Source organism: Lutjanus erythropterus, chromosome 1 (assembly GCF_056507025.1).
Source record: "Lutjanus erythropterus isolate fLutEry1 chromosome 1, fLutEry1.hap2, whole genome shotgun sequence".
Classification (NCBI taxonomy): Eukaryota; Metazoa; Chordata; class Actinopteri; order Lutjaniformes; family Lutjanidae; genus Lutjanus; species Lutjanus erythropterus.
This window is the reverse complement of record NC_139317.1, coordinates 38,573,680-38,600,538: the sequence shown is the minus strand read 5'-3', so window position 1 is coordinate 38,600,538 and position 26,859 is coordinate 38,573,680. Positions and strand designations below refer to the sequence as shown.

The window sequence follows — 26,859 nt, the reverse complement described above, 5'->3', positions numbered from 1 at the left end:
GATGGGCTCAGTGATACTTTCCATTATTTACTTTAATATATGAAATTGTTATTTTGAAAAAAGTTAGACACTACCAGCAATTTACTGCCCACCAAACAAAATTCAAAAACAGTGATTTTCCAATTATTCTGTAGGTGGATGCACAAGAGCAAAATTAGGATGCATGGACGCCACAAAGCTAGAAAGGTTCTCAAAGTGGGGCCAGTGGCAGCCCTCAGAAACAATTTGCGCCCCAAAATAATATAATATACATGCATTAAATTTAGACTATTCAATTTCAATACTTCAAATAGCCTATATTTAATACACTGCTGGGCTACTGCATCAAACTGCACCCCCCAAACAAGCATCTGTCAGGTTGGAATGATAACTAACAGCTAACTGAAGGAGGTTTCAGGGAAAATGGATCAACTGTTACTTCTTTGGTCCTTCAGGGACAGATAAAGTGATCTTCCTTATCTGCAAACTGGTAAATTCTGTGAGATCATCATTACAAATCCTATGACAAGTTCACTGGTTTTCTGTTTGGCCCTCAATCATGTGCTGGCTCCCTAAATTGGCTCTCAGTAATCAAAACGTTGAGGACTCGTGAGTTAAATGATAGAGGCTCTTTCTTCGGTTTGGGAAAGTTTAAACTTCAGACAAATTCATTACATGAGACTGGCAGGAGTTTAGCCTGTTTGCCAAAAGTTAGTCCTCATCCGTGGAAAGTCTCTTCTCTTGTAGAAACACATCATAAGATATAATTATTATTGTAACTAGCTTCACCCTGCAATGCAAGAACAATGCTATTACTTTATTCTTCTTCTTTATTCTTTTCAGGCCAGCTGGAGACATATAAAGTCAGCTGGAGATGGCATTTTGGGTAAAACAATTCATGGAGATAGTGTTAATTAGCAACCTACAGCTGAATAAATTTCCTAGCAACAGTTGTCTTTTCTGTTGACAAAATCAGCTGATGTCAGCTATAATTGAGAACCCTGCTTTTGTTTACCTCTGTGTGAAAATGAAAACCCATTTTTTCAAAAAATTAAATGGTATGTCTGCCACAATTGAATCTTTGCAGACTACATATGTAGCGTGCTAGAATGGAAAGCACGACAGGTAACATTAACTCGGGGGGTGGAGCCTGGAGGGACATTTTTAGCAGCATGTAATGCGGTAAGTGGCTCATCAAACAGCATGCCATTGTTTATTTATTATAATGAGAGCTCAGCTTGGGCTCAGTTTGTCTTCTTGTGGGCCTCTGCATCAGTACAACAGTGTTATCAGCTCCAGCGCCCATGGGTGTGCTTGGGTCCACTAAGCACGCTGCTGATGGCAGCACAGGGACCTTTCATTATCGCCATGTCTCATAACTTTACACAGAGCTAATATCAGTAGGTGGTTCTGCCATATGGTGGTAATTTCAGTTTATGACTTGCAACAACAGAAATGTCTCAGTGGGACAGCCAGATGAGGGACTCACACTTTCATTACGATATGGAATGTCACTGTGCGGCATGACATTTCAAATCAAATATGATATTTTTTTAATCCCAAAGAAATATTGATAACATCGTAGGGAAATGTACTGATAAAGATGGAGATTGTAGTTTTTTTTTCTGGAAACAGAAAGCCTAGCAGGAAGATCATGTGCAATGTGAATGTTGTGTTCACTGTTAAGGTATTTATGCGTTATGTGAATAAGTTTGTGTATCTTTCTGCAGGCATACCGTTTCCTCGCCATCAATAAGAAACTGGGGTTGAGTGGGCGTCCAGACAGGCCAGTGGGCTGCATCGGGACCTGCAAGGTATATGCATTTGCAAACACACCTACACACATGTACTGATGTATGCACACACATGTGTGTGGTCCATGTTGCCCTACTGCACAGGTCAAGGGTGACTGTGAACACACCTCCCATATATTGATCTGCATAAATTTCTCTGAGGAGTCAACTCCAGCTCGAAAACTCAACACGGAGATGGAAAATATTCAGTTCTGAGAGTTTTTTAGAGTATGCATCAGTGAATGCTGAATATATTTTGCTTATTCTTGGGATTTATCGCATTTTAATATGCTAAGCTGCTGTCAGGCAGTCTGTGTGGCCCCACGTGTGCATATTATGTGGCCATGGAAGTGTGTGTTTATATGCTTCGTGTGTTCCTTTCCGTGTGTGTGTGTGCACTAATGTCTCTTGCTGATGTTGTTTGCAGTTTCTCCCAAATGAAGGTCATAGCACGACCAAATAAGTCGAGCTATAGCAGCTTTCTCAAACAAAGACATCGCCAAACAAATGAATCATGGCTCCCAACGCATTGCTAAGACAATATTATAATGGAACATTTATGGGGAAAATGGCAGACTGCCAGAGGACATTATCATCATCAGTGTGTCTGTAGGAGTGTGTGTGTGTGTGTGTGTGTGTGTATGTGTGTGAATGCCCCTGTGACAAGCTGTACGTGTGAAACAGAGCTTTGTACCACTTGTGTGTATGTACCATATGCGTGTGTGTTAGCAGGAGCAGTTGTGCAGCTTCTGTGCGTCCCCTCTATCTTACGATTGATGGGTTGTTTTATACACTGCCCAGAATAATGTATACGTGGCTACTTGCGAGCCATCCGTCTTCTCATGCAGCAGTGTGTGTGTGTGTGTGTGTGTCTCCCTCCAGATTTATCGTATCCTGGGCAAGACGGTGGTGTGCTACCCAATAGTGTTTGATCTAAGTGACTTTTACTTGTCCCAAGATGTTATGCTGCTGATTGATGACATTAAGGTAAGTCAGGGTCACACTCTTGGAGCTTAGCAGTGCAGTGACTTCACAGCCCACCACAGTGACACTCGTAGAACTTGAATAATAACTGAATATATTCAGTTTGACTAGTCGAAAAAGATGTAGCATTACATTTCTGAAAAAGAGGTAATCAGTTGGTTTGGTTAGATTGTATACTCATTTACTGTAAACCCAGCTCTTCTATATTTTCTATGATTGAAGTGTAACATAAAATGTTTGGGCTTTTTATGCACTTTGAGAGTAAAGATACCATTTGCATTTTTTTTTTCTTACAGTTGTATTCCACCTTAGATTTATTTTTTTTTCTTATGCCCGGCACAAATACTGAAAGTTTGGCTTTGTTCTTGTCATTTTGACTTTATTCTCAAAATGCAAAGTTTTAAAAAAATCTTCCTTATTCCTGGCCCTAATATTTTTTTGGTACATGTTGTATTTGGGGCACACATTCTGTACAAGATTTATTAATTTGAGGGTAGTAATTCACAATTGTAATTCATAATACAACATGCTAATAGTAATTGATGTTCAGGAAATTTCAAACATTTTATCACAACCCCCTCGCCCCCAGAAACCCTTTCTTTACCAGCAGTTATTTAAGTGAATTAGGCCTCATTTTGTACTCTCTCTCATCGCAGCTCTCGAGTTTTACCTCCTCTTGCAGCCTGTTTGAGCAGAAAACACTTATAATTCAGTGCATTTATTAAAATGTGGCAGTACTGACAAGTATTGGCACATGGTTGATGATGATGATGATGATGATGATGATGATGATTATTAAAGCTTTGTTTTAGGGGGTATCCTCATTCTCAGTGGGGTTGAGGTGTAAACACAGCACACAATCAATACAATACAGGATAATAAGTATGCTGTGGAGTAGATAATAAAATAAATACAGTGAAGTATATTTTTGTATTTTATATAATTAAATAAATAAAACTAATAACATTACAATATGGCTTAAAGCAGTTACAATAAATTAGAACAAGATCTGATATAAGGACTTTTAACAGAGTCCAGGTTTAAGGCCCTTCGGAGATCATTCCAAATATAAGGTGCACTGGAAGGAAAATGAGATTTTCTTAGCTCAGTCCTGATTAATGGAATGTGGAGCAACAACCCTTTCCTGTGACTGAGTACCAGGATTATGTGAGTTCAGGGTTAAAGGAATGAAATATAGGGTGGAAGTATCTCTATTAAAGCTTTACAGATGAATAAAAACCAATTCTAATCTCACCTCACAGCCATTGATGGCCGGCCAACCTTTTTGGAAAAGATGGCAGTGGTGGGTGTTAGTGTAAGGATCGCCAGTTATGAATCATGGGGCTGAGTTGTGGACAGCATCCAGTGTTTTCAATGTAGAGGCTGCAGCTTTTCCATATATAGCATCCCCCTAAACCAAAACAAATAAAAATACTGATTCAACAATTCTTTTTCTAAGGGGAACAAGGAAGCAATTCATATTTCTGCTCAGATTGTTCTCATTGTTATTGTTCTCAGTTTAGTGGTCAGAATTAATATGATGCTTGAACTTTAGATTATTGTTCAGCCAAATACCAAGGTATTTATAGTTTAGCTCTCTGTCTGTGTTCTGTCTGTCATGTGCCCTTTGCCAAATGAAAGTGAAAGATTCAGTAGCTTTGGTGAACAGCATCCATTTGGTTTTGTCTGACTTTAGCACTAATTTCTGGTTATGTAGGAGTTGGAGCGAATGAGATGCAGCTGTTCAACGATATATTGTGTAGAAGTTGCACGACAATAAAAAACACTGTCATCCGCATAAAGATGAAATATAAAGGATTCAGAAGACAATATAATTGAGATAAATTGAGAGCAATTGTGGTCCCAACACTGAACCCTGTGCAACACCTTTAATAATATTTAAAAGATCAGAATGAGTATCACCCATTGACTCTGCAAACAAGCAAAGGTTGACCGTTCTAACATTTTGAAAACCAAAAACTTTCTTCTTTCTAGAGAAAAATCTTCAGCTGCTGAGTGTCATTATGGCCTAGAGATCTAAGGTCCACACCGTGTGATCATGATGCCCCTGGTTCAATTCCTGACAGACACCTTTTTTAGCTGTATGATATAATGTTATGATACATAAGCCAGTGCTCTTATTCAGACTGTGTTGGGTCAGATCACCCATAGTTTTCCAGTATAGTTCACTGGAAAAGGTGAACTATAATTGATCGCTGTGAAGAACTTACATTACTGCTTAATTTAATTTGATTTAAACATATTAGCACTTTAATACAGTAGATGAAAGTTCCTACTGTCTGTGAAATCAATCAAGGGTATTATTAAAACATTCTGTTTAGTTTTTATTTTAGAAATAAATTAGTCTACAGAAAAAAAAAAATCAGTTTAAGCTCAGAAACAATGGAAACTGAAGTCTTTGAACCAGCACCATGTCCATGCCAATCTGAAACGGTGTGTCTGTGTGTGTGTGTCTGTGTGTGTGCAGAACGCCCTGCAGTTCATCAAACAGTGCTGGAAGATGCAGGGACGTCCTCTCTTCCTGGTTCTCATCCGCGAGGATAACATCAAGTAATATACGCCCTCAATAATAGCTCTTTTATCTTTTTTTTCTGTCTTCCTGTCCACTGATAGCTTTCTCACATCGTGCTTCCTTCTCCTATCTCTCACCATACATCACCCCCTATCACTCTTTTTCTGTCTGATACTGGTTCAAGCTCGCAGCACAACGTCTTGAGGGTCACAGTGCATTTCTTTAATCCGACATTTCTCTGTCTCTCCTTCTCCACCTCTCTTCCTTTGGTTGGGTGCTATTTTTCTTTATAGCAGGAAGGTGCAACTGTATTTGCTTGCTGATTGGGTGATAATGTTTCTCATTTGTATCACTATAGCCTGGCTGTTGGGCTGATTACAGCAGTATTGACCATTATCCAGGAAGCCATAAGTTAAATGTGCTACAAACACTTAAACAGCCACACCGCAGCATCTGGAATGAGTCAAGGGCTCTCATAGAAGCAACTCAATAGTCGTTAGTTTGCTATTGATCGGGATGATAACTTGTATAAAAGGCGACAGCAGACCGAATAAAGCAATGAGGGTCTTGCTGAAATGGGCAGATTTATTGAGAACATTTTCACCTGATTTCATGCCGATGTTTTATACACGTGTTCTGTGAGGAATATAATAGCCTAGTTAACACAAATGTTTTTACTCAGAATTGGACAGATTCACTCTACTGTGCACTGCAGGAAAAAAAAAAACTACATTTAAATCTCTGTCTCATCAGAGGGAGCCGCTTCAACCCTGTCTTGGACATGCTGGCCTCGTTCAAGAAAGGCAACATCGGAGGGGTCAAAGTTCATGTCGACAGACTTCAGGTTTGTAAATCCAATTGAAATCCTGTCACTCTTTATTTTGGGATGCAAATTTCAGGGAATTTTCTTAATTGATTATTGGACTTGTTAAAAATCAATAGTTCAATCAATAGTTAAATAACACAAAGTGCAAGTTCTCCATAATTACAGCATTTAAAACATGTTATCTTGATCCATGAGCCACAAAATCCAAGTAGATTAGGTATTTGAGCAAGTTAAACACAATTTAAATTATAATAATCTAATAATGACTTGTTCTTACTCCTTTTTATCTTCATTCAATCAATGGCTAGGCAAATTAAACATTTTAAATTTAGCAATTAATGCTGCAGAACCTCCATGACATAAATTAGATGACATGTACAAATCTAGCACTTTAAGACAAAGTCAAGCCCATTTTTCTTCTGTCAGCAAAAAGGGCTGTAGCCTTCAACAGCACATAACTGTTAACAAGTAAACATAAAGTAGGTTTCGCTGATCTCTTTGTTCACTTGGTAACACTTAACTTACAATGAACTGTTTTAAGGGGTGTGTATAAAACTGACTGAAATGAATGTCATAACCATGACATGACACCTGTCACAAGTTTTTCTTTTTTTTTAATGAATGTTTATGGCTATTCTCCTGAAGTGTCATTTGGTAAGTTATGTAATTTTTGATGTTGGCATTGTTTGAGATATCTTTGTTGGGTGAACTTGACAACATAACATGATCATAACTGATCAAATAAATAAACAATAACAATTATTCCAGAGAACAAGATATCCCATGTGATCAGTTGTTAGTCTTATGTCTAATCTAGTATAATATAATGTTAACAAATAAAGCCAAATTAAAGCTACGACAAGGAACTTTTCATTTAAGTGGATTTGGGAGCCCCCTGAGAACAGAAGTAGTAGTGTTTCCACTGCCATAATCACAAAATATGAAATATAAAAAGGGTTAGGGTTAGGGTTAGGGTGAAATGATTTAAATATAAATCTCCTGCTTCTGTTTAGCTGGCTAATGTACAACACTATAACTCTGCCTGGGAAAATGTAAACACAGGCTCATATCAATTGATTTCACAGAGAATCTGACCCAGTGGCAGACATTATTTACTTTAAAGAAATACAATATATAGAAATAGTTGATCTTCTCACTGATGGAGAAATTTTTAAGCACTGACATCCCTTCTCAACTTACATTTTAGACTTACACTTAGAGATTTCTCCTTAAGTGTCCAGGTATCTTTTATATTCACAGCCTGTACCTTTCTTTCTTCTATGATGAACAAAACAGGGCTCAGTCATAGATTTTATTGGTTAATCGCACAGTGTAACGAGTGGATCAGTCATGTTATGTCTTGTTTTTGTCACAATTCCAATCCATACAAGTGGACAACTGAGTCAATGTTACCATTATTATGACAATACTTATGATTATTGTGAAGAGTTTTCACAAGAGCAGGTGTGAAGGGAAAATATGCCACCTGATAAGTTACAACAGGAACACATACAGCCACCCATGAAATAAACACTGGCTTTAATAGCACAAATGTGTAAATGCGTTGTGTTGCAGGGCTTCATGTATGTCTATGGGAAAAAAAAACAAAGGTTTCCCAGCCCTTAATCTGCAGTCCCTCCTTATTTCAATAGCAGTTCCAGTGTTTATCTGTGTTTTGACCTTGGTCTGTCAGATTTAGTTTAGGAGGCAAATTGTTTTTGTTTGCCTGGGAAAAGTGAAGCTGAACTGAGCCTGGATGGTTTTAAAAGGCGATGGAATCTATTGAGGTGAAGCCTCATGGCTTGTTAAAAATACGTTGAAATGACATAGGGGAATGCAACAAATTAAATGGTGAATTAATAGATTAGAGTTTGATCCCTCTAATGTATGTTTTGGCCTGCTGACAAGACCGTAGAGAGAGCTCGATCGACACTCAGTGCCAACATACATTAATGAATCAATCTAAGTTGGTGGATGATGCTGTATTTGTGGCGTGAGAGCATGAATCAAACAAGCATAGTGAGTGTCACAGACGCTATGGAACCAGACTGCTTAGTTTAGCAATATTACAGAGAAGGGTTCAGACAGGGTTTCAGGGTCAGTGTGTCCCCAGTAGACATTGCAAGGCCTCCTTAAAACTTGCAAAAGGGTAGGAAAGGTTAACTGTAAATGAAAGGTAAATGACATCTAAAAAACAAAAGGACTACAAAAAATTGAAGGAATATTATAATGAGTTTTATTCGCTTATTTCCATTTGCATATTCATAAGCATGTTTTCATAGACATATAATCATATGAAAATAAGGGTTGTTGTGTTTTTGTTACGTTAAAATGAGCTGTTTGAATCTAAAAAAGACACAGGTCTTCCTCCATGGAGGCCGCCATGTTGCAACACAATGTTTGGACAGTAGTCCAGAACAGACCAGTGAAACATGAGACAGCCTTTTGCTGTTTTCACAAATTTATCAACCACTGTAGATTCTCCTACACACTTGGAAGGGGAGGACTTTGTAACCTCACTGCTAAATGCCACTCACTACTTTATTGTTTCATGTAGCTTCATAAGGACCATTGCTCTCCAAACCAGTGGAGGGCCATGAAAATATCACCACCAAATTTCTGTAAAGCTCTTAAAATCAATATTTTGGTTAACAATGGATCACATGTTGTGTGGTACGTGTGGTATGATGTGAAGGCTGCTGTTCATATTGTCAAAACCACAGATAATTATTACCTGACTCTGCATCCCCTCAGCTCTATGGAGATTTTTTGTATCTTTTAACTCCTTGTTTTGGTTTTACTGCCTTTACTGGTTGGATTAGTATCACAAAGTTAACAACTAGCTGGTGAACATATTAGAGTGCTTAGCAGCTAAAAAGCCAGATATTTCGTTCAAAAGTTGGTGGAGACCAAAAACAAAGCAAAAAGGACTCACCATGTGAACACAAAAAATTGTAAAGAGTTAATACCAAAATGTTCCTGCTCCGGCCTGCAGGGGCAGTGCTGAGTATGAACTTAAATAGTTAAAGTTGGTCTCCTGTTGGTCAATGTGTAACAGTGCTGAGGTCCATTGTTGGAGAGGTATGTAAGTGCCCACAAACACACACACATATTCCTCATAGCCATTTGAAATGTAGCCTGATTCACAGGATCCCCCTTGTTAACTTGCCATCTAGTCTAGCCTGACTCAACAATTCTTTGTCTGACTGAGATTTGTGTAAATTAGAATCTACAGCCTCTGACCATAAAGAGGGGATATTATTGAATAATATGGTATTACACCTGCTGTTTATGAATCAGTTTGCTAGTCATGTGTGAACAAAATTAAAGGTCCATCCCCCTGTTAAAAGTTGACAAATGGACTACTGCCCTCCACTATCAATTTTCACTGTCCCTAATGCTATGTGAAATAAGAACAACAACAACCCTTTTAGCTAACAACCTACACACTAAAAATGGCAAGTTAACCTTTACCTGGCAGCTGAACAAGCAAGCAGTGGTTACATTCCCTTTTGTGGTAATTTACTTATTTTAATCCCAGGGCTTGCCTTCCCATGTGCAAGTGTTCCACCAAAATAAGTTACCACCCAACACTGTTTTGCAAAGGTACAGTCACTGCACAGTGTTAGAACAGATTGTGGGGATACTCTGACAGAGACAGATTTAAAAGGTGAGAGTATATCTGTATTATGTGTACAGCTTAAATTCACTGCCCCCAAGTGGTCAAAAATCAGTTAATGCAAGTTTAAAAAAAGTCAACCCTTTGTACTAAATGAACAATAACATATCATATTTAATCAGATATTCAATTTGTTTCATTGTAGCATTGCTCGCACATGATTTATTTTACTGGATGCCTTGTTCGTATCATATCTGAAGACGCTGCCTAAACATAACTCACCTCATTGAAATGCTCACAGCAGTTTTCATGAATTTTCAATGATGCATAAACAGTTTAATGCAGATAATTCTTAGTTTTCGGGGCAGACAGTATTGCTTTAAGCTGCAGGATTTTTAACAAAATCAATCCTCATGATGGCAAAAAGCTGGAAAATGAGGCCAGGGTAGAATTAGAATTATTTTCACATTGGTAACTTTAACCAACTGCTTTGTCAAACTTATGACAGGTCTTCCAACCCTAACTTCTTTCCTAGTGTGTTTGTGGTGTTCAGCAGAGACTTCCTCATGATCCTTTTTTTTTTTCTTTAAAGCTCTTCCTTCCCTTCGCCTATTTGCTATTCACTTCACAGCTAACTCCTACAGCTTTGAAACACTTCTCCTCTTCATCATCTCATTGTTATGGGGAGCAGGGTTTCTCCTCTCCTACGCCTCTTATTTTTGTTTTGGATTTGACTTCAGTTGGAATGGCTAATATCACATTTAGACCACAGGAGCAAGTGGTATTGAACTGCGCTCTTTCCTCCTACACTGTTACGCTTTTAAAGTACTCAGACTTTTACTTTTACCACTTGTTACTGCTCCTGTACACATTTGTAAAACCTGAAACAGTGAACTCAGTTCACACCATACCACTCCATGTGTTATTTGTTATGAACTGCATTATTCAACCAGTTGTTTTGTATACTGAACCACCTCTTGAGGGTTTGAGCAGCTCTGTTTTCTCACTCTCTCTGCCTGATTTCTCTTTTGGTGCTCCCAAGTGTGCCTTTAGATTTGATTTCCTCATACATTTCTTCAAATATATGTATGCATATACTGTGGACTCTCTTGTTTAACAGTCTACACTGACAGAATAATCTCTTTGCAAATAATTTAAGTCTTTCTTTTGTCTTTTTTGTCCCTCTAGACCCTGATCTCTGGAGCAGTGGTGGAACAGCTGGACTTCCTGCGTGTCAATGAGGCAGAGTAAGAGCTTCATCCAATCGTTTTGCTTGGTTTGTCAGAGATCGGTGCCCTGTTAGTTTGTCTGTTGGCAGGATATTTCACTTACAAGCTCATTAATTATTTCCATGATATATTGGACAAATAGAACAGCTGACTTGTGTTTCAGACATCAGACAGTCTGGTTTTTAGTTTTTCATAAATATTAAACTGCTATATAATTGACACAGAAACTTGATTTTAAATATTTTCAGGACCAATAAATCACTTTTGCAAATGAGTGATGCTACCATATTTTGTTTGTTGCTTCAAAATGTTTCACATTAGAAAAACTAGCACTGCAAACACAACACAACTGCATACAGACCTTTTGTTTGCATACTAATAGCACACAGTGTAACTGGTGTCTGTGTGTGTGCACTTGCATACCTATCCAACAGTGGACCCTGGCATTGTTACACATTCATCAACAGGGGATTGCCAAGCCAATGGGGGACATTTTTTAGATCATACTTGGTCATGCTTTAAATCATGCTAAAATCATGTCTAAATCCCTCTGGTGATTTTTTCGACAAGAGCTGACCTGCAGGCGTGTGACTCTTTAAATCCAGACTCAGTACTGCCCCTGTAGGCTGGGGGAGAAACTTTTAGGACTCACTCACACATGCCGCTTTTAACAATCCTCTCATGGGGATTTTCAATTGGCACTTCTGTATGTGTCAGTCAAACTGTGCCACGGCAATCTGCATTTCCATTAACACTTTCACGCACCAAGCTGCGCCGAATCCTGCTGGAGACTGACCATCTCTGGAGTAGGACCAGAGCATGCCTGACCTGCCTGCAAGCGGGCTGTGGTGACATCTCACAGGCTGTGGCCAATCTGTGACGACCCCTCTTCTCCCCCTCAAACAAACGTGTTTTGTGACTCAATTCACCCACAGGAGAGCAGAGAGACAGACATTTTTGAAAGACTCTGTGTGTTCAGCCACTTTAAAATTTAGTGTCTCTCCTCTGTCTCCATTTTCAGGTATCCGCTTTATTGTGTGGCTTCATGCTCACTTTCAGCTGGAAAGGAGCGTTGTGTTAAGTTACTGCTGATGAAAGAACATTTTCTGATTTTGCTGCTTCATAATAGAAGTGTTTGAAATAAGGAAATGATAGGGGCTTTTATTGTGAAACATTAATGGGAAATTATTTGTTTATTCACCGTTTTACAGGCAAGCTCATCTTTTGGTACAGGACACACCTTGAAGTGGTTTGCCATGTTGTACTGGAGATACAAATCCCTGCTGTGCTGGGCTGACATGCCGAGTCAGTCTGGGTCAAGCCAGGCCAGCAAATGTATATGAAAAGGGGGTAACAGCCTGAATGGCTTGCAGCCGGAGGCAGGCTTCCAGATTGTAGAGGGGCTATTAAACAGGATACTTAGTAAAGAAACCAGTTGCTTGGAACATGATTTGTTATTATGATTATTACAAAATATAAAGGCTTAGCTTTAGTGGAAGTCTTCAGTTTCAAGCTCAGCTCTGCATTAAAATGAAGGGCCACCCAGAGGGCCAAAGTGTGACACTTGGTCAGTTTAGAATGATAGTCCACTGTTGATAATATACAAATGTGTGTGTGTGTGTGTGTGTGTGTGTGTGTGTGTGTGTGTGTGTGTGTGTGTGTGTGTGTGTATACATAGGATCCCAGAGTTTAAGAGCTTTGAGGAGCTGGAGTTGCCTAAGCACTCCAAGGTGAAAAGACAGACGAGTACACCCAACGCCTCAGACCTGGAGCAGCAGCCAGAGATCAGTGTGGAGGAGTGGCTGCACAAGCCCACCAATGAGATCATCCAGAAGTTCCATGTGAGTTGATTGGTTTTAGGCTAAAAGACCCAAAAAATACACTATAGAAATAATGACTGCCATTAAGATGCAATTCTATTTTAACCCTGTAAAACCCAAATATAGAAAAACACTAAAAAAAAATTTTTTCAACCATTAAGATGTTGTTGTAGGAGGCCTTTGATGCTGAAAATGAGGTGTTTTTAAAAAAAATATGTTTTTGTAAGTTTTTACAGAAATGTTGTAATATTGATGAATGAATTCACAGCCATTCTACAGTGTTCTGAAACCGTTAAATAAAATAATCTGACAATATTTGACTAATTAAATAGTAATATTTTAAATTGGAAAACACTTACAGTCAACCATGCAGCAGTCCTGCCAAAATAATAGAAACAAATGTTACTCATATTGAAAATTAGTTAACCACTGAAGTGTGAAAGTTAAACACAGAAAACCTTCATATCGCTCCAGTTTTATTTTTATTAATCAGCACAACCTGGGGGCAAACATCTCACAACCATCTGCCTCCTCCTCAGAGACTTGTGAAAGGTTTGTCTCATTATTTGTGTGAAAGATGACCTCTATGAACTCATTGTTCTCTCCTGTTGACTCACTGACACAGTCCACTCTTGTCAAGGTTCACCTGGCCACCTGCCTCCTGTTTCATTAGACATAATACAAATATGTACGAACATTTGTCCCCAAGCCCGGGGTTTGGGTGCCATCAGCCCAAGTCTGCTCAGATTTAACAGCTCTCTTCAGTGTCAATCAGACCCAAAATATTTTCAGTTTTCAATCGATCATTTGTGTTTGAAAAAAAAAACTCTCAACCCATGCCCTCTGCAATCATCTGCTGGCTCTGTGATCCTGAAATCTCTTTTGTCATTTAAGTCTATTTTTTTTTTTTATGCATGTTATTGGCCATATCAAAGATGCAATTAACCATTTGCCTTTTAGAAGTATTTCAACCAAACAACAAAAAAATTGATGACTGCTTTTAGAATAAATAAGGCAGTACTTATCCATTATTACCAAAATTGCTGAAAACAATTTGGTTTAACAATGATGGTTTGAATATGGCTTGTTAGTGAGTGGATAATATTATAGCTGAGTATGAGAGTGTGTAGTATGAACTGTAACTTGTTCATGTGGGTGACCAGGCTCATCTTTTCATTTATCTGTTTTTGTGTGTCATTGTTCAGGACTGCGACTGCTTGGCCAGTCAGGCTCAGCTTGCAGGCATCATTCTCAGGAGAGAAGGACCTGACTTCCTTGCCAGAGATGGTAAATACACACACACACACGCACACACACAGTTAGTGAGCAACTTAAAGACATCCTGTAGGCCTGTAGTAGCTGTACTGAAACACAACAGCAGATTTTCCTCATTAAATGCAAAGGAAATGTGGGCATGTTAGAAGTCCAACCAGATAGCAGCTTTGCTAACATTGCTATCTGTCATTTTATTTATTTTTTTAGTGCATGCCTCGGCCATGTGATCAAGTACAGGTCTTTAGGATGCTGTTGCATTGTGCTTTTGAATGTGTTGGAAGTGTTTAATGCCAGTTCTGATTTAAAGAGAACAGGGCCTGGCTTCACAAAGACAGACTTTGACTCTGGCTTAAATAATTTATAACAGATAGTCAGACTTTAGATATACATCTTAATACATCTGTTGCATAAAGCAATTTAGCTCTTGACTATCTTAAGTAGGATTGTGGCACAATGACCTCTGGGTAAATTAATACCTTCTTCAAAGTAAAAATGTGGACCACATCCAACTGCTCAAGTCCGTGCAGAAAATATGTGACTCAACAGTTACAAGGACATTTCACTGGGAAAGTTAAATGAAGAGTGTCTGATATGGAAAAAAAGATTGCAGTGACAGTAAACAGTGTTAATCCCACCACTGAGAGGAGCATCAAAAATGTTCAAAAAAGATATCAAAATATGATACAAGACTCAAAGAAATCATTCTTCAGGAGGACTAGCTTAATACTAAAGACTAGTCTAAAATGTCCTTGTGAAACTATCCCCAGGTTTATTTATTTATCATTCTACAACACAGGGTTGTATACCATAATGCTTGTTGTGGTGACTTTATGCTATCCACAAAACAAACAAAAATCAATTGATGATAAATATTAAGTTCGTTCATAGTAATAAAAAATAGACTTTTATTTATGGTGGAGTGTTGAGGAATTTCTAGGAGATACTTCTGTATCTCTTGCCAGACACCATTTCCTTTTAGTATTAGAACGGGGATTAAACTTTGAAATGACTGGGTACTGTACATTTTTATGTTTTTTTTTTTATGTCTGAACACAAACATTATTTGTGATTTCAGAGAACATGACGGATGAACTGGAGAGAATCTACAGAAGAGCTGGCAGCAGAAAGCTTTGGTCTGATATTCTCACACACACACACAAACACTTTGAACCATCACAGTCAGTTGTTTCATGTTTCAGTGTTTTGTTAAATATAAAGCAGATTCCATCATATGACGGTGACGTTCAGTAGATGTGGTATTTACATATGTGAACCAGTGATCTTGTTCATGTTTATTAGTCATTTAAAGGGTCTGAGAATTAATACTGGACAATTGTATGAGACATCCCCTTAACCAAATGTCTTGTCTCCATACCTGTTGTTTCCTCATTTGTCGTCCTCACAAAATCTTTTCTCATGTTGTCACCGCGATTTAATCTGGCCGAACTGTAGGCTGGCAGTGCGACAAGCTGCTGTCATTATCAAGAAGTTCGCCAGCTCTATAGCTCCTCACATCACCACAATACTGGTTCATGGGAAACAGGTAATGCTCAGGCAGAGGTGGACCAAAGACTCTGCATGTTTACTCCCAGTTAGCCAACTAGCTAGCTGGCAAGTTTGAGAGCTGTGTGAGGTTCAGCTAATCCTACATTGTGATGTCTCATAAGTTAACCAGGGGGTCAGCAGGGCTTTTTAAATGTCAGAAAGAAAAAGTTGCCATATTCAGTGTTAAAATAAAATAAAGTACAAATAAAGACTTAACCTGAATGTGTAGCCTACATTTCCTGGAAATTAATTAAAAATACTTTTAGTGTATAAATAAATATATGGAAAGCATCAAAGAAAACAGTTTCTACTTTGTGAAGAGCAGTTTATATTGGCATACTCAGTATTATTTTAGGGTTTTGTTTTCACAGTAAATTTACTGGCCAATAGTCACCCTGGTAACAGGCGGTATAAGGCAGTAGCAGCCTGGTATCTTAGCATTGTGCTGAAATGTCAACTAGCTAAAGCAATTTCTGGCTAAAATACCAGGTTTAGCATAATAAAATGGCTAACACTCACACAGCCATGAGTTTTGTGGTGTCTAGAAGGGAACCCTAGGTTTGCAAAACTCTTGTACATGCAAATTTGGTTTTGGTATCTTATGTGCTCTAAACACTTTACATCTACTTAGTCTATACATAAAGATGAAAATAAGCAGTAGCAGGCTATACGGCTACAAGACAAAAAGAGAGAAGAGAACATCTTTATAGTAATAGATACTAGACACAGACATTCCTTCAAAAAAAAAAAAATATGAGCTGTAGTCTAGTGGCAAAAGGCAAATAAGTTTTGTTTGAGATTTTGAAAGATAATTTAACAAGACAACAACTTTGCAATATATCATACATTAGTTTGGTTCTATGTGAAACCACTCAGTGAGCTACGTCTCTTGTCTCTCACAATATACCTCATTAACACCTTCCCAGAAGTGGGAGTGAGACAGTCATGATGTCACTTATGCGTTTGTTGAGTGTGTAGTCTTTGTACTGTAATTACGTATCTTGAAAATCTAATATTTAAAGGGGAGTTTGACAAACTGCCATTTTCTTGACTTTTAAACACACAAACATCATATGTATAATTAATGACAATTCTTGCCATTGATTACTGTTCATATTTTTTCCCAGAAGTAAGGTCCCATGATGGTCCACCAGAAAGGGCGGGACTTTTGCTGCTCTCTAATGAAATGCTAGTTGTAGCCACTCAGAAAACAGAACTTCTATAAACAGATGAATTAATAAGTCATTAAAATAAACTATTTTTATGGGAATGCAGTAACAGACTTGGATATACAGCATGGCTGTACGTCTATGGCCTCCAGCCTGAGGAAAGGTGCGCACAATGAAGAAACAGCTTGTACAAATCTTGCAAATCTAGGGTTCCCCCCTGGGCACAACCCATGAGTTCAGCCAAGCCGGCTAGGCCAAGCTAGCACACACCTTGACTCAGATGTGTACAGGAGCTTGTTGTCAGTGTTTGCTTTCTTTCCATTAACCATCACAGAGGCTAGATCTTCATTTCTGCTGTTGTGTCCTGCTGTGGCATCACCCACTGCAATAAGGCTGGCTGTATACTCCAAATGAAATAGAATTTGGCTGTTGGATATGGGACTGTAAATGGCTTTACACTTACTGTTACTCCATGTCTGTTTCATCAACAGCATCTGTGCTAAATGGAGTAGCCACCACTCACAAATTCTTTAAAACTTAAAGTAAATGTAAAGCAATATTCTAAGTAGTGTAAATCTGTGGGAGTAAGCCAAAACACTAAAGATGTAATGAAAGTTGACTGTCCTTCACATTCACTGCTGTCAGCTCTGCTAACATGTAGATCATAATTATGTTTTTCATCAGCATAATAACATTTGTTTTTCTGTCTAACTGGTAAAAGGCTTTCTCCATCTTTAATATTCAGGTGTCTTAAAGCCAGAGTATGTATGAATCTGTGTGTGAGATCCAGTCATAAAAATAGCGTACTTCATCTTTTAGAGAGTATCAAACAATGTTAAATGAAATGTTATTCTGTCTGCCCTTCCTGTCAAATAACATATCTTTCTCTTTATGATCTTTGCTCACAAAGTTGCTAAAATTCAATTTTGTTTGTGGTATACTGCTGGCCTGACTCACAAAGACTTGACCAAACACTATAGATTGTTGTCACAACATCTCATGTGAGCTTTTGCTCCCTTCTTTAGTAGCCAGTGTTTTCTGTGACCATGGTCTGATTTGAATTTGTGTCAGGGAGATTGACACAGCAACTTTTATTATATGCTGTTTTATTAATTAAGAGGATTTTTAGCATAGAGAAATTTGATTATGCCAGTAAGTTAAAAAAAAAAATAAGCCTGGAGGCTGGATTCTAACTTGCTGGGAAATAGCATCAATACTCAGTTCAATTTAGTTTCTCATTTACCTAACATGGGCCAGGAAGTGAAGCTTGAAATAGGTTCCCCAACAAAGCATCAGTGGATTGACACCACATCATGCCTTCTAAACATTAAGGCTTTGTGCTCAAGATGTGCCTTTGTATTGCAGCAGGTTTAAGCACTGAATAAAACAGACACACACACACAGACACACACACACACCAAACAAGAGTTGTTCTCAGCATATAATAAGAGGTTGTGTTTCAGCTGACTGTCTTCATGAGCCCATTAATGAAATTATTTTATTTGTTCACTGCTTCCCTGAGGATGGCTTTAACTCCGTGTGTGTGTCTATAGCAACCCTGGCTGACGTGGACTACAATGTTGAGATAACCACAGTTTATGTGTGCTGCTTTTTCCTCATAGGATTCCTGCAGGCAAGAGGAGGCATTTTGAAGGCTGCCGTGACTCTAGTGAATAATGATCTGAGAAATGAGTGAACATTAAAATATTTGCTGGGAAGCCAACCTTTTATTTGGGCTTTCAATAACAAACTAATCAAATTCATTAATTAGGACTGGGACAAATACATTCTTTTATTTCCTACATGGTAGATATCCTCAGTGAGGTTTAATTTTAAAATAAAAATAATTGTTTCTGGGTTTTGTTTTCCTTCATTTCATTCTGATGTTTGGATGGTTTGAAAATTTGGAGACATTGAATTGCTACACAACAATGATGCTGGGGACAAATTCATGCCTTTTTTTTATCATGTTATTGACATTGTATGTATTTCCAGTAATGCTGAATTTGGGTAATGGTTCCTTGTTCTTCCTTCTCCACATTCCATATTTTATTAGGAAGTGGAACATCGCAAACAGTATAACTCTAACAAAGTTTCAGTTCAGTTGGCCTCATGAAAATGAACAAAAAGATGTAGTTTGTTAAAGGTGCAATATGTAAGAATTTTAGTTTAAAACTAAATAAATTATCAACAGAATGTGAAAAAATAACTTAATAATAAGTTTTGACATTATGTCAAAGATGTCTATGTATTGTGTTGCAGAGATATCTACTGAGGTTGCCATGCCAACCAGCTAGCCCCGTTCCGTCCTGTCCGCCAATACCACTTTGTATCTCATAAGGCGATAGTGAGTCATTGTTGCATCCATTTACATGCAGTCAAGCAACACCAAGGTGGTTTTCTTGGTGGGTTTGGATCCTGGCATCCCAGGACTGACCCTGCCTGAGTCCTCTGAAGGCTGACCTCTTGCTCCTGTCCCTCTTCATGCCACTGTTGTCTTCGCTGGCCATGTCTTCCTCCTCCCCAGAGTCAGGATCCTGTTCTGAACCACTGTAAATGACCTTGGTTTTGTGTTCCCTGACATCAAACTGCGCTCTGGTGGTCTGGCTGTCTGTTTCCTTGCTTGGTTGCCAGGCTCCAATTCTGGTTCCCACTCTGGTGCCATTTCTTACCGGGTCCCCTTTGCCCCCTGAAAACCTCCTCCCAACGTTCCAGAGCTCCCTCACTACTCCAGTCCAGGCAGCTGGGCTTAGTCAGCGAATAGGACCACTAGCTGCATGGCTAACTGAGCTAAGTAGATAAGGGCAGCTACAGTTAGCATGATTTAGTGGCTATTCTGGTAATATGTTGTCCCTTATTTTGTTTAGAATGCTGCAAGCTCAGAGTCCAGACAGAATGAGAAAAAAAGGCCACTAGCTTCCTGTCTGACTGAGCTAACTAGCTAACGGCAGCTACAGTTAGCTGCATTTAGTGGCTACTCTATTGATAATCTGCTCCATATTTTGTTTAAAGTATGAACACAAAAGGCAGTCAATTTTTACATATTGCACCTTTGAACTCCTAGCTGTCAGTTGTTATCTATCATGATATCAAAACTGTTCTTGTGTCTTTTTGTCCACTAGGTCTGTTGTCCGGCTTGCCGCCAGTCTCTTAACTAAGCTAGTGGACAGCCTTGCCCCCAGTATTACTAGTGTTTTAGTGCATGGCAAGCAGGTAAGTGGACACACAGACAGCAGGGCCTGAGCAGTGGACCAGTTTCTTTTTCCCAGGATGGTGAGGATAAGAAAGCCAATCAAAGTCAAAATAGGGCGGGTCATTCCTTTGCCATCCTGGGAAAAAATATCACTGACCATAACTATCCCCTTTCTACCAAACCTTTGGATTACATTTGGGGGAAAAGGCATGTTGGGATAATGATTTTAATGTTCACTGATTAAAAGAATTGAAGCTGGAAATAATACTAAAATAAATAATCATTATGAGCTCCTCATGCTGTCATCCTATGGGCATTACTGAGGCTAGCTGCATGCTCATATTGCTCATCACAACTCACCTCCATTGTGTGTGTATCTAAGCTGTAGTTGTAACTGCTCATGTGACCAGCGCAAAATCACAATATGCACCGTGTCCACGTGTCTAGACACACTCCATGTGCCGGTTGATACATTGTGACCCAGAGATTTGTCTGATGCCACTCCCTCACACTGGATGAGTTTTGGTGCATCATTTCCTGTCAAGTGTTATTCAGAGATTAGCCTCCTCTTGAGAGTGTCAGTTATCTTGCCTCATTTTTACCCTTCTGAACAGTTTTAGGCATTTCATTATGCTGAAGTAGCTCAAGGTGTGAATCTGCATATAGATTGCTTACCGGAGGGGAATGCTCCTCTCAACATGATTGGAAAAGCTGATTTAAGATGTGAAACGGCTGTGTTCCTCTGGTTACAATAACAGCTCAGTTGGAAGAAATAAGAGGTGCCGCCCCATTTAAGTCGATCCTGACTCTAGTTTTGATTATATTTCTCGTCAATATTAAAATTCAACAATGTATTCCCCTTGAATTCAAAGTTTGCCATTTCCAAACATTTCCATCTCCAGGCCGATCTTTTTTCAGTTAGAATCAGTTTAGATGTAGGGACCGATGATACATCTTCAAAGTGCTGGGTTTCATCAGCTGAAGGCGAGGATAAAAGTGTGTCCTCTCATCAGGAAGATTGGTGAGGTGTAATTTTTATGCAATGGCTTTCAGAAGAAACAAAGTACAAAAGAGTAGCGTAATCTCGGGATCTGTAATTTTTTCCTTCTCACTTTTATGTGACTCGCGCAGAGGAGGCCAATTTTAGAGTGATGGAACAAAGATATTTGTAAGAATTGCACCATGGAGGAAGTGCTATGTGCACATGGCAGTCTAGACATGTGAACACTTTCACACATGTATACCAACATGGGCACACAAACTCACAAAAGTTGTGATATATTACACACAATAATTCTTCTTCAGGGGACTTTTTAACTATATGTGGGTTCGGTGTATGCTCTTTCCCCGTGTGTGTGTGCACATGTGCTAATGAATGTGATTACCAGGTGACTCTCGGTCTATTTGGGCAAGAGGAGGAGGTGATCTCCAATCCACTGTCGCCGGGGGTGATCCAAGGCATCATCTATAGCAAGTGTGCCGTTCACGGTGGGGAGCGTGAAGCCGTTCTTCAGCAGGAGCTGGTCATTCATATCGGCTGGATCATCTCCAACAACCCAGAGCTGTTCAGCGGCATGCTCAAGATCAGAGTCGGGTAGGACAAATTCAGGTTCAGGATGCTTGCAATTGTACCACTGCTACATGTAGTCAAGCAAGATGGCCTCATACAGAGTGTGGTCAGTGTTGTAATTCTGTTTCCCTGGTGTTCAGACCACTCAACAAAACATGGAGAAATCAATAAACATTAGCATCAGTTCAGGCTGCAGTTTGCTGTTAGCATATCAAATGTCAGGAACTTGTAGCTGTAAAATATGTTTTCATACCAATGAGACCGTATATTTCAAGTTGTTTTTGTGAAGTTAGGCTTTGCTTTAAATGAACTACACTGCTGATCTCTTGGAAGTGGACTGAGACAAAAACCAACCAATGCCCTGCCTCCCTCTTGCTCCTCTCCTGCTTCACGTCTCTCCTATCCTTCTGTTGTCTGCTCTCATGGCTCTGGTTCCCCTTCTGCCATTGCTCCCTGCCAGAATTCCATGCTAGATTCCCCCCACCCCGGGCCTGAGAACCTGCTCTTCCCGGCGGTCCAAAGCTCCTGTGATAGTGGTGTAAACACCAACACTCCCGCAGCGCTCCATGCTCCCACTATGGACAGACTTCAGCCAATATGACCACTAACTGCACAATTAATTGCGCTAACTAGCTAACGGCAGCTACAGTTAGCAATTACTCTGGTGATATGCTGCCCCCTATTTGAGTATGAATTTGACAGGTGGCCAAGTCTTGCATATTGCACCATCAAACTGTCAAAACTCAGTTTCATCAATGTAGTTACACAAGTTAGTCATTTTTAAGTTTCATGTGTGTTCCAGTGTCATTCTGGTTGTTTTCTTTGACTATAAATAAAGGTATTGCATTTAGCCTTAGGAAACTAGACACTATGAAACAATACTGAAAAAAGACTATTCTGAACACGTTAATTCTTTTTCAAACAAAGTGACTACCCTCATGTAAACTGCATTGGGTTCAATTCTGTGGTTATCAGTGTGTACCGTTGATCTCCAGATGGATTGTCCAGGCCATGAAACACGAGCTGAAGATCCGGGCAGGAGACATGCCACCCCAGGACATCCACCAGATCTCCCCCAGTGACATCAAGCAGCTCCTGCTGGATGTCCTGCAGCCACAACACACTGCCAGGTACTCTTCAAATACACGTTCACGCTATCAAGAACATTACCCACGTGTTCTCATCCCTTTCAACTCAATCTGTCTTTGAAGACACCGTGTCTTTATCGTCATGCATTTACTTGTATAATCTTTTTAGTTTTAATTATTTTATCTTCTTTCTTGTCTACATCCATATCCTATTATCTGCTGCTGCTGCAACCCAATTTCCCCACGGGAATGATTAAAGTTTTATCTTATCTCTTATCTCATCTAATCTAATACACATTGACTCATAGACAATTTCCTCCAGCTCAAAGGCTATCTACGCTGTATTTCCAGAGCCTTTAAAACTCAGTTCAACAGTTTCACACTTTTTTTTTCGCCTCAGGTCTTGGCTGAACCGGCGTCAGATCGATGGCTCTCTGAACAGGACCCCTCTGGGCTTCTATGATCGTGTGTGGCAGATCCTGGAGAGGACCCCCAACGGTATTGTGGTGGCTGGGACTCACCTCCCACAGGTACCTGCCTCCCCCTGACACTGCTGCAGGATAAATACTCTGACCGATGGTGGTTTAAGTATCACACTGCTGTGTTCTGCTCTACAAACACCTCAAGTTACAGATGCCTGTCTGACTGCTACTATTTTTAACAGACACATTTATACCTTACAGATACAGAGTCTGTTTTCTTCTGTCTTTTAATGAATGCCTAAAAAGTTCTGATTAAGAGTGTTGTGCCCATGTATTGGTTGCTTCAAACATTAGTGACAGTATATCCACCAAAATATTTTTTCTGCAAGTATGGCTCAAATACACAAAACAATCTGGCCACAATTGCAGACTGGATGCTGTCTTGTGCTGAAGAACATATTTTTTAAGAATTACAAAGTGCCTAATCCAGTGTTTCTCAATCTTTTTGGACCACATACCACCTCAGGAAATAGGCTCTCCAAGTACTATCATTATAACTGACATTAAAATACAGTAGGTGAAGGCCTCCCGTGTTCAGCTACAGACAGTTTGTGCAGGACGAAGATTTATTCCTAATAAGAAGATTATTTATTGTTGACTGTTGCCACAGTCACGCTGCCTTCATAGTGAGGCAGTGGCTCACTGCCAACAGAATGTAGCTCATAACTAATCATAGATTACAAAACCAATTATTACATGTCAGCAGTTTCATAGTTTGAGTATTTTTATTTAAATTTTGTTGTATTTTTTTTAAAGATAATTAATCTATTTCATTTTAAAAACATAGTAGATTCCTCAGTGTACCACTAGAGGGAGCTCAAGTACCAGCAGAGGTACTAGTACCTTTTACAAAAGCAAGCACATCCAGATGTGATAAATACTAGAGAATAAATGCTAGAGAATGCTCCTGTGAACATTTATGCTCTACCACCTTGTGACTTTTTGGTTACTGAAATGTCACATGGTGGTATAGCAATAAATTCTCATAGGAGCATCAGTTTGTGGACTGTTTTTTTGTCTCCAGTGAACATGAAAATGTATTTCTTCGTCTTTGGGTAGTATAACCTGGTCTCCTTTAGTGTTTAGGTCTAACTGAAATCAGACAAGTTGATGTTTGTTCATTATCATTATTATCATTTATTATCAGAGACAAAAGCCAGTGATGTTACGGTGTTCTGCTTTGCTGCCTTTTCTACAAAAGCCATTTTGAAATGTGGCAGTAAGAAAATCACAGGTGTAAAAGAGAATATGAATGATGGCAGAGTTCCATCAAGCTGCTTCAGTTTCAGGGTGCTGGTTTTGTGCATGCTGACTCACTCATGGTTTACAGGGATGATGCCCATAATCACTCCTTCACACCTCAGACACTCCTACCATGCCAAGGCAAACTTTTGCCTATTGGCTGGCTGTTCATTCCTATATTTTATTACTGTAGGTTTACTTATTGATATCTATTATTTGAATATTGTGCAGGACTTCACTCATACATTCAGTCAAAAACAGGTGCTTTAAGCACTGGCTTCATTAAGGCAGAGATATACGTTTTAACCACGTGTTGTTGTGAACATAAGTGGTCCGTATAATATGCAGTTAGTGGAGGGTTCCACTAGAGAGCACACCAGAGAAACTCAGACTGTATAAACTAGTGCAGGGGTTCTTAACATTTTCTAACTTTAGGCCCATTTCTGATGTTGAAAAAATTCTGAGGACCACTGTCACAAAACCGATCCAATTTGTGTTACTGCATCTAGGGGAACGTTATCTAGCTAACATGCTTGCCTCTACCTGCCTGATGATGTGTCTTAATTTAACTAGACACTGAAATTCTGTATTTATTTGTGAATTCTAGAGGTCATATGGTTAAAACACTTATGTAAATTAACTTAAATTAATTACATTATAAATGTATTTAATTTTTTTTATTGAATTGGATCATTTGGTAAGTATCACTGCCTCTAGATAGTGCTCTGAGGGCCACCAGTGGGTCACAGCCTAGTGGTTGATAAATGGTTGAGTTAGTGTATTATTCCATGGAAAATAAGAGTGGACCAGTGGTTGATAAAATTGCGTAGCCAGCTCAGGCACCCGATGAATGGTGGACAAAACACACCATCAGCACTGACCCCACTCTGTTTTTCTAACATTTTCCACTGCGCATGGGATAATAAAAGGACGTGCCTACTGACCACTGACCCTGTCAACCCCCCATACTGCCCCAACATTGCTCCTACCATTCACGTGAATATTGCATCTTGTGGAGGTGTCACGTTGATTTCTGAGGATGTGCACAAACAACACTCCAAACAGACGCAGAATATTTGAGGCAGCCTGTAGTTAAAAGCCTGTCCCCAAAAATGCGTGTGTGTTTGCACTTAGAACAAATAAATTACTCAGACAGTTGTGTCAAAGCACTGTTTGGTCGTAATTTGGCAAATGAAATTTCTCAAATAGTTTGAAAATGAAGATTTCACATCTTAGTTTTATTTTTTATGCATCCCTCACAATCTCTTTGGAAGGAGAGGGTCCTCAGCTGACGACACAAACATTGTCTTGTTATAACACCTACTGCAGGTACCATGATGGACAGGTTGTTAGTGCACAGGAGGAGGGAGCCCTCTGCCTCCTGTGGGAGTCCTGTGATTCTGTATGACACTTAAATCAGGACAAAATAATTCAAAAGAATAATTTTTTAAACGTCTCTCTGTAGCAACCCACGCTGTCTGACATGACCATGTACGAGATGAACTTCTCTCTGCTGGTGGAGGACACGCTGAAGAACATTGTCCTGCCTGAATACAGACAGATCATTGTAGAGGTAAACAAACTCATTCACCAACACTACAACTGCACAGATAGAGCAGAATAATAAAAAAAAAAAACATGAAGCCAACTTAAATTAAATTTGATTTGTATGGATTTTTACTCAGCACAGCATTGACCTTGCCTCTTTATTCTGGCTTCAATCACATATCTCTGTTCAAACACTGCGGTTTGTTTAGAATCAAGCAGTGAGGAAATCAAGTGATTCGAATTCTAGCAGCTGGTTTCAGATTAGTCTGCTCTCTCTGTTATTCTGACAGTCTTATATTTATTCTATCTGTTTCTACTTTGTGAGTAGTTGCTGATGGTGGTGTCCATTGTCCTGGAGAGAAACCCGGAGCTGGAGTTCAGCGACAAGGTGGATCTGGACGGTCTGGTGAAGGAAGCCTTTAACGATTTCCAGAGGGATCGCAGCCGCCTTGAAGGCGTAGAGAAACAGGTAGCGTGTCTTCCCTCTAGGCCATCAGGTTAACTGATATTTTAATATTTTTCCATTTGAATCTGACCTGAGCGTCTGCCACAAAATTATTTCATGGCCTTTTAAATTGATGTGCTCCCAGACTTTAAGCTTCTGTTCCTCCCATACACTGATTATTTAACTAAAGGGTTAGCTTAATTAAATGGCGCTAAAAAGCCTAATAGAAACAGACTGCCATCGTGTAATTCAGCAAAATTAACAAGCTGGCTCAATTAGGAATAATTTGTAACCTGGCTGCCTTAAAATGTTGAGTTAACCAGGCTCAGAAACTTCAGATGTTTGCACATAATCTTAGAATAAATAAGTGGGATGACAAATGTTAAGCTGAAAAGTTGAAAAACAAAAAAACAAAAACAACCAGTAAGACCTCCAAACTTGTATTGATATCAAGAGTTGTACAAACATCAACGTGAAAGTATTGAATTGACTTATATCTTTAGGCAGCCGGGTTATTTT

General features: G+C 39.2%; 1 protein-coding gene across 2 annotated transcripts in view; it reads left to right on the top strand.

The window, feature by feature from the left end:
* phkb (phosphorylase kinase, beta) overlaps positions 1 to 26,859 on the top strand; it is a 156,557-nt gene that overhangs the window by 128,729 nt on the left and 969 nt on the right. For both annotated transcript variants that reach the window (XM_084721285.1, XM_084721293.1), the window contains 14 exons: positions 1,710 to 1,793; positions 2,655 to 2,759; positions 5,245 to 5,327; positions 6,043 to 6,133; positions 10,923 to 10,981; positions 12,642 to 12,804; positions 13,989 to 14,070; positions 15,134 to 15,191; positions 19,895 to 19,985; positions 21,354 to 21,559; positions 22,531 to 22,665; positions 23,024 to 23,153; positions 25,813 to 25,920; positions 26,224 to 26,364. In XM_084721285.1, the coding sequence (XP_084577411.1) occupies positions 1,710 to 1,793; positions 2,655 to 2,759; positions 5,245 to 5,327; positions 6,043 to 6,133; positions 10,923 to 10,981; positions 12,642 to 12,804; positions 13,989 to 14,070; positions 15,134 to 15,191; positions 19,895 to 19,985; positions 21,354 to 21,559; positions 22,531 to 22,665; positions 23,024 to 23,153; positions 25,813 to 25,920; positions 26,224 to 26,364 (1,536 nt within the window). The remainder of the gene's footprint in view (positions 1 to 1,709; positions 1,794 to 2,654; positions 2,760 to 5,244; positions 5,328 to 6,042; positions 6,134 to 10,922; positions 10,982 to 12,641; positions 12,805 to 13,988; positions 14,071 to 15,133; positions 15,192 to 19,894; positions 19,986 to 21,353; positions 21,560 to 22,530; positions 22,666 to 23,023; positions 23,154 to 25,812; positions 25,921 to 26,223; positions 26,365 to 26,859) is intronic.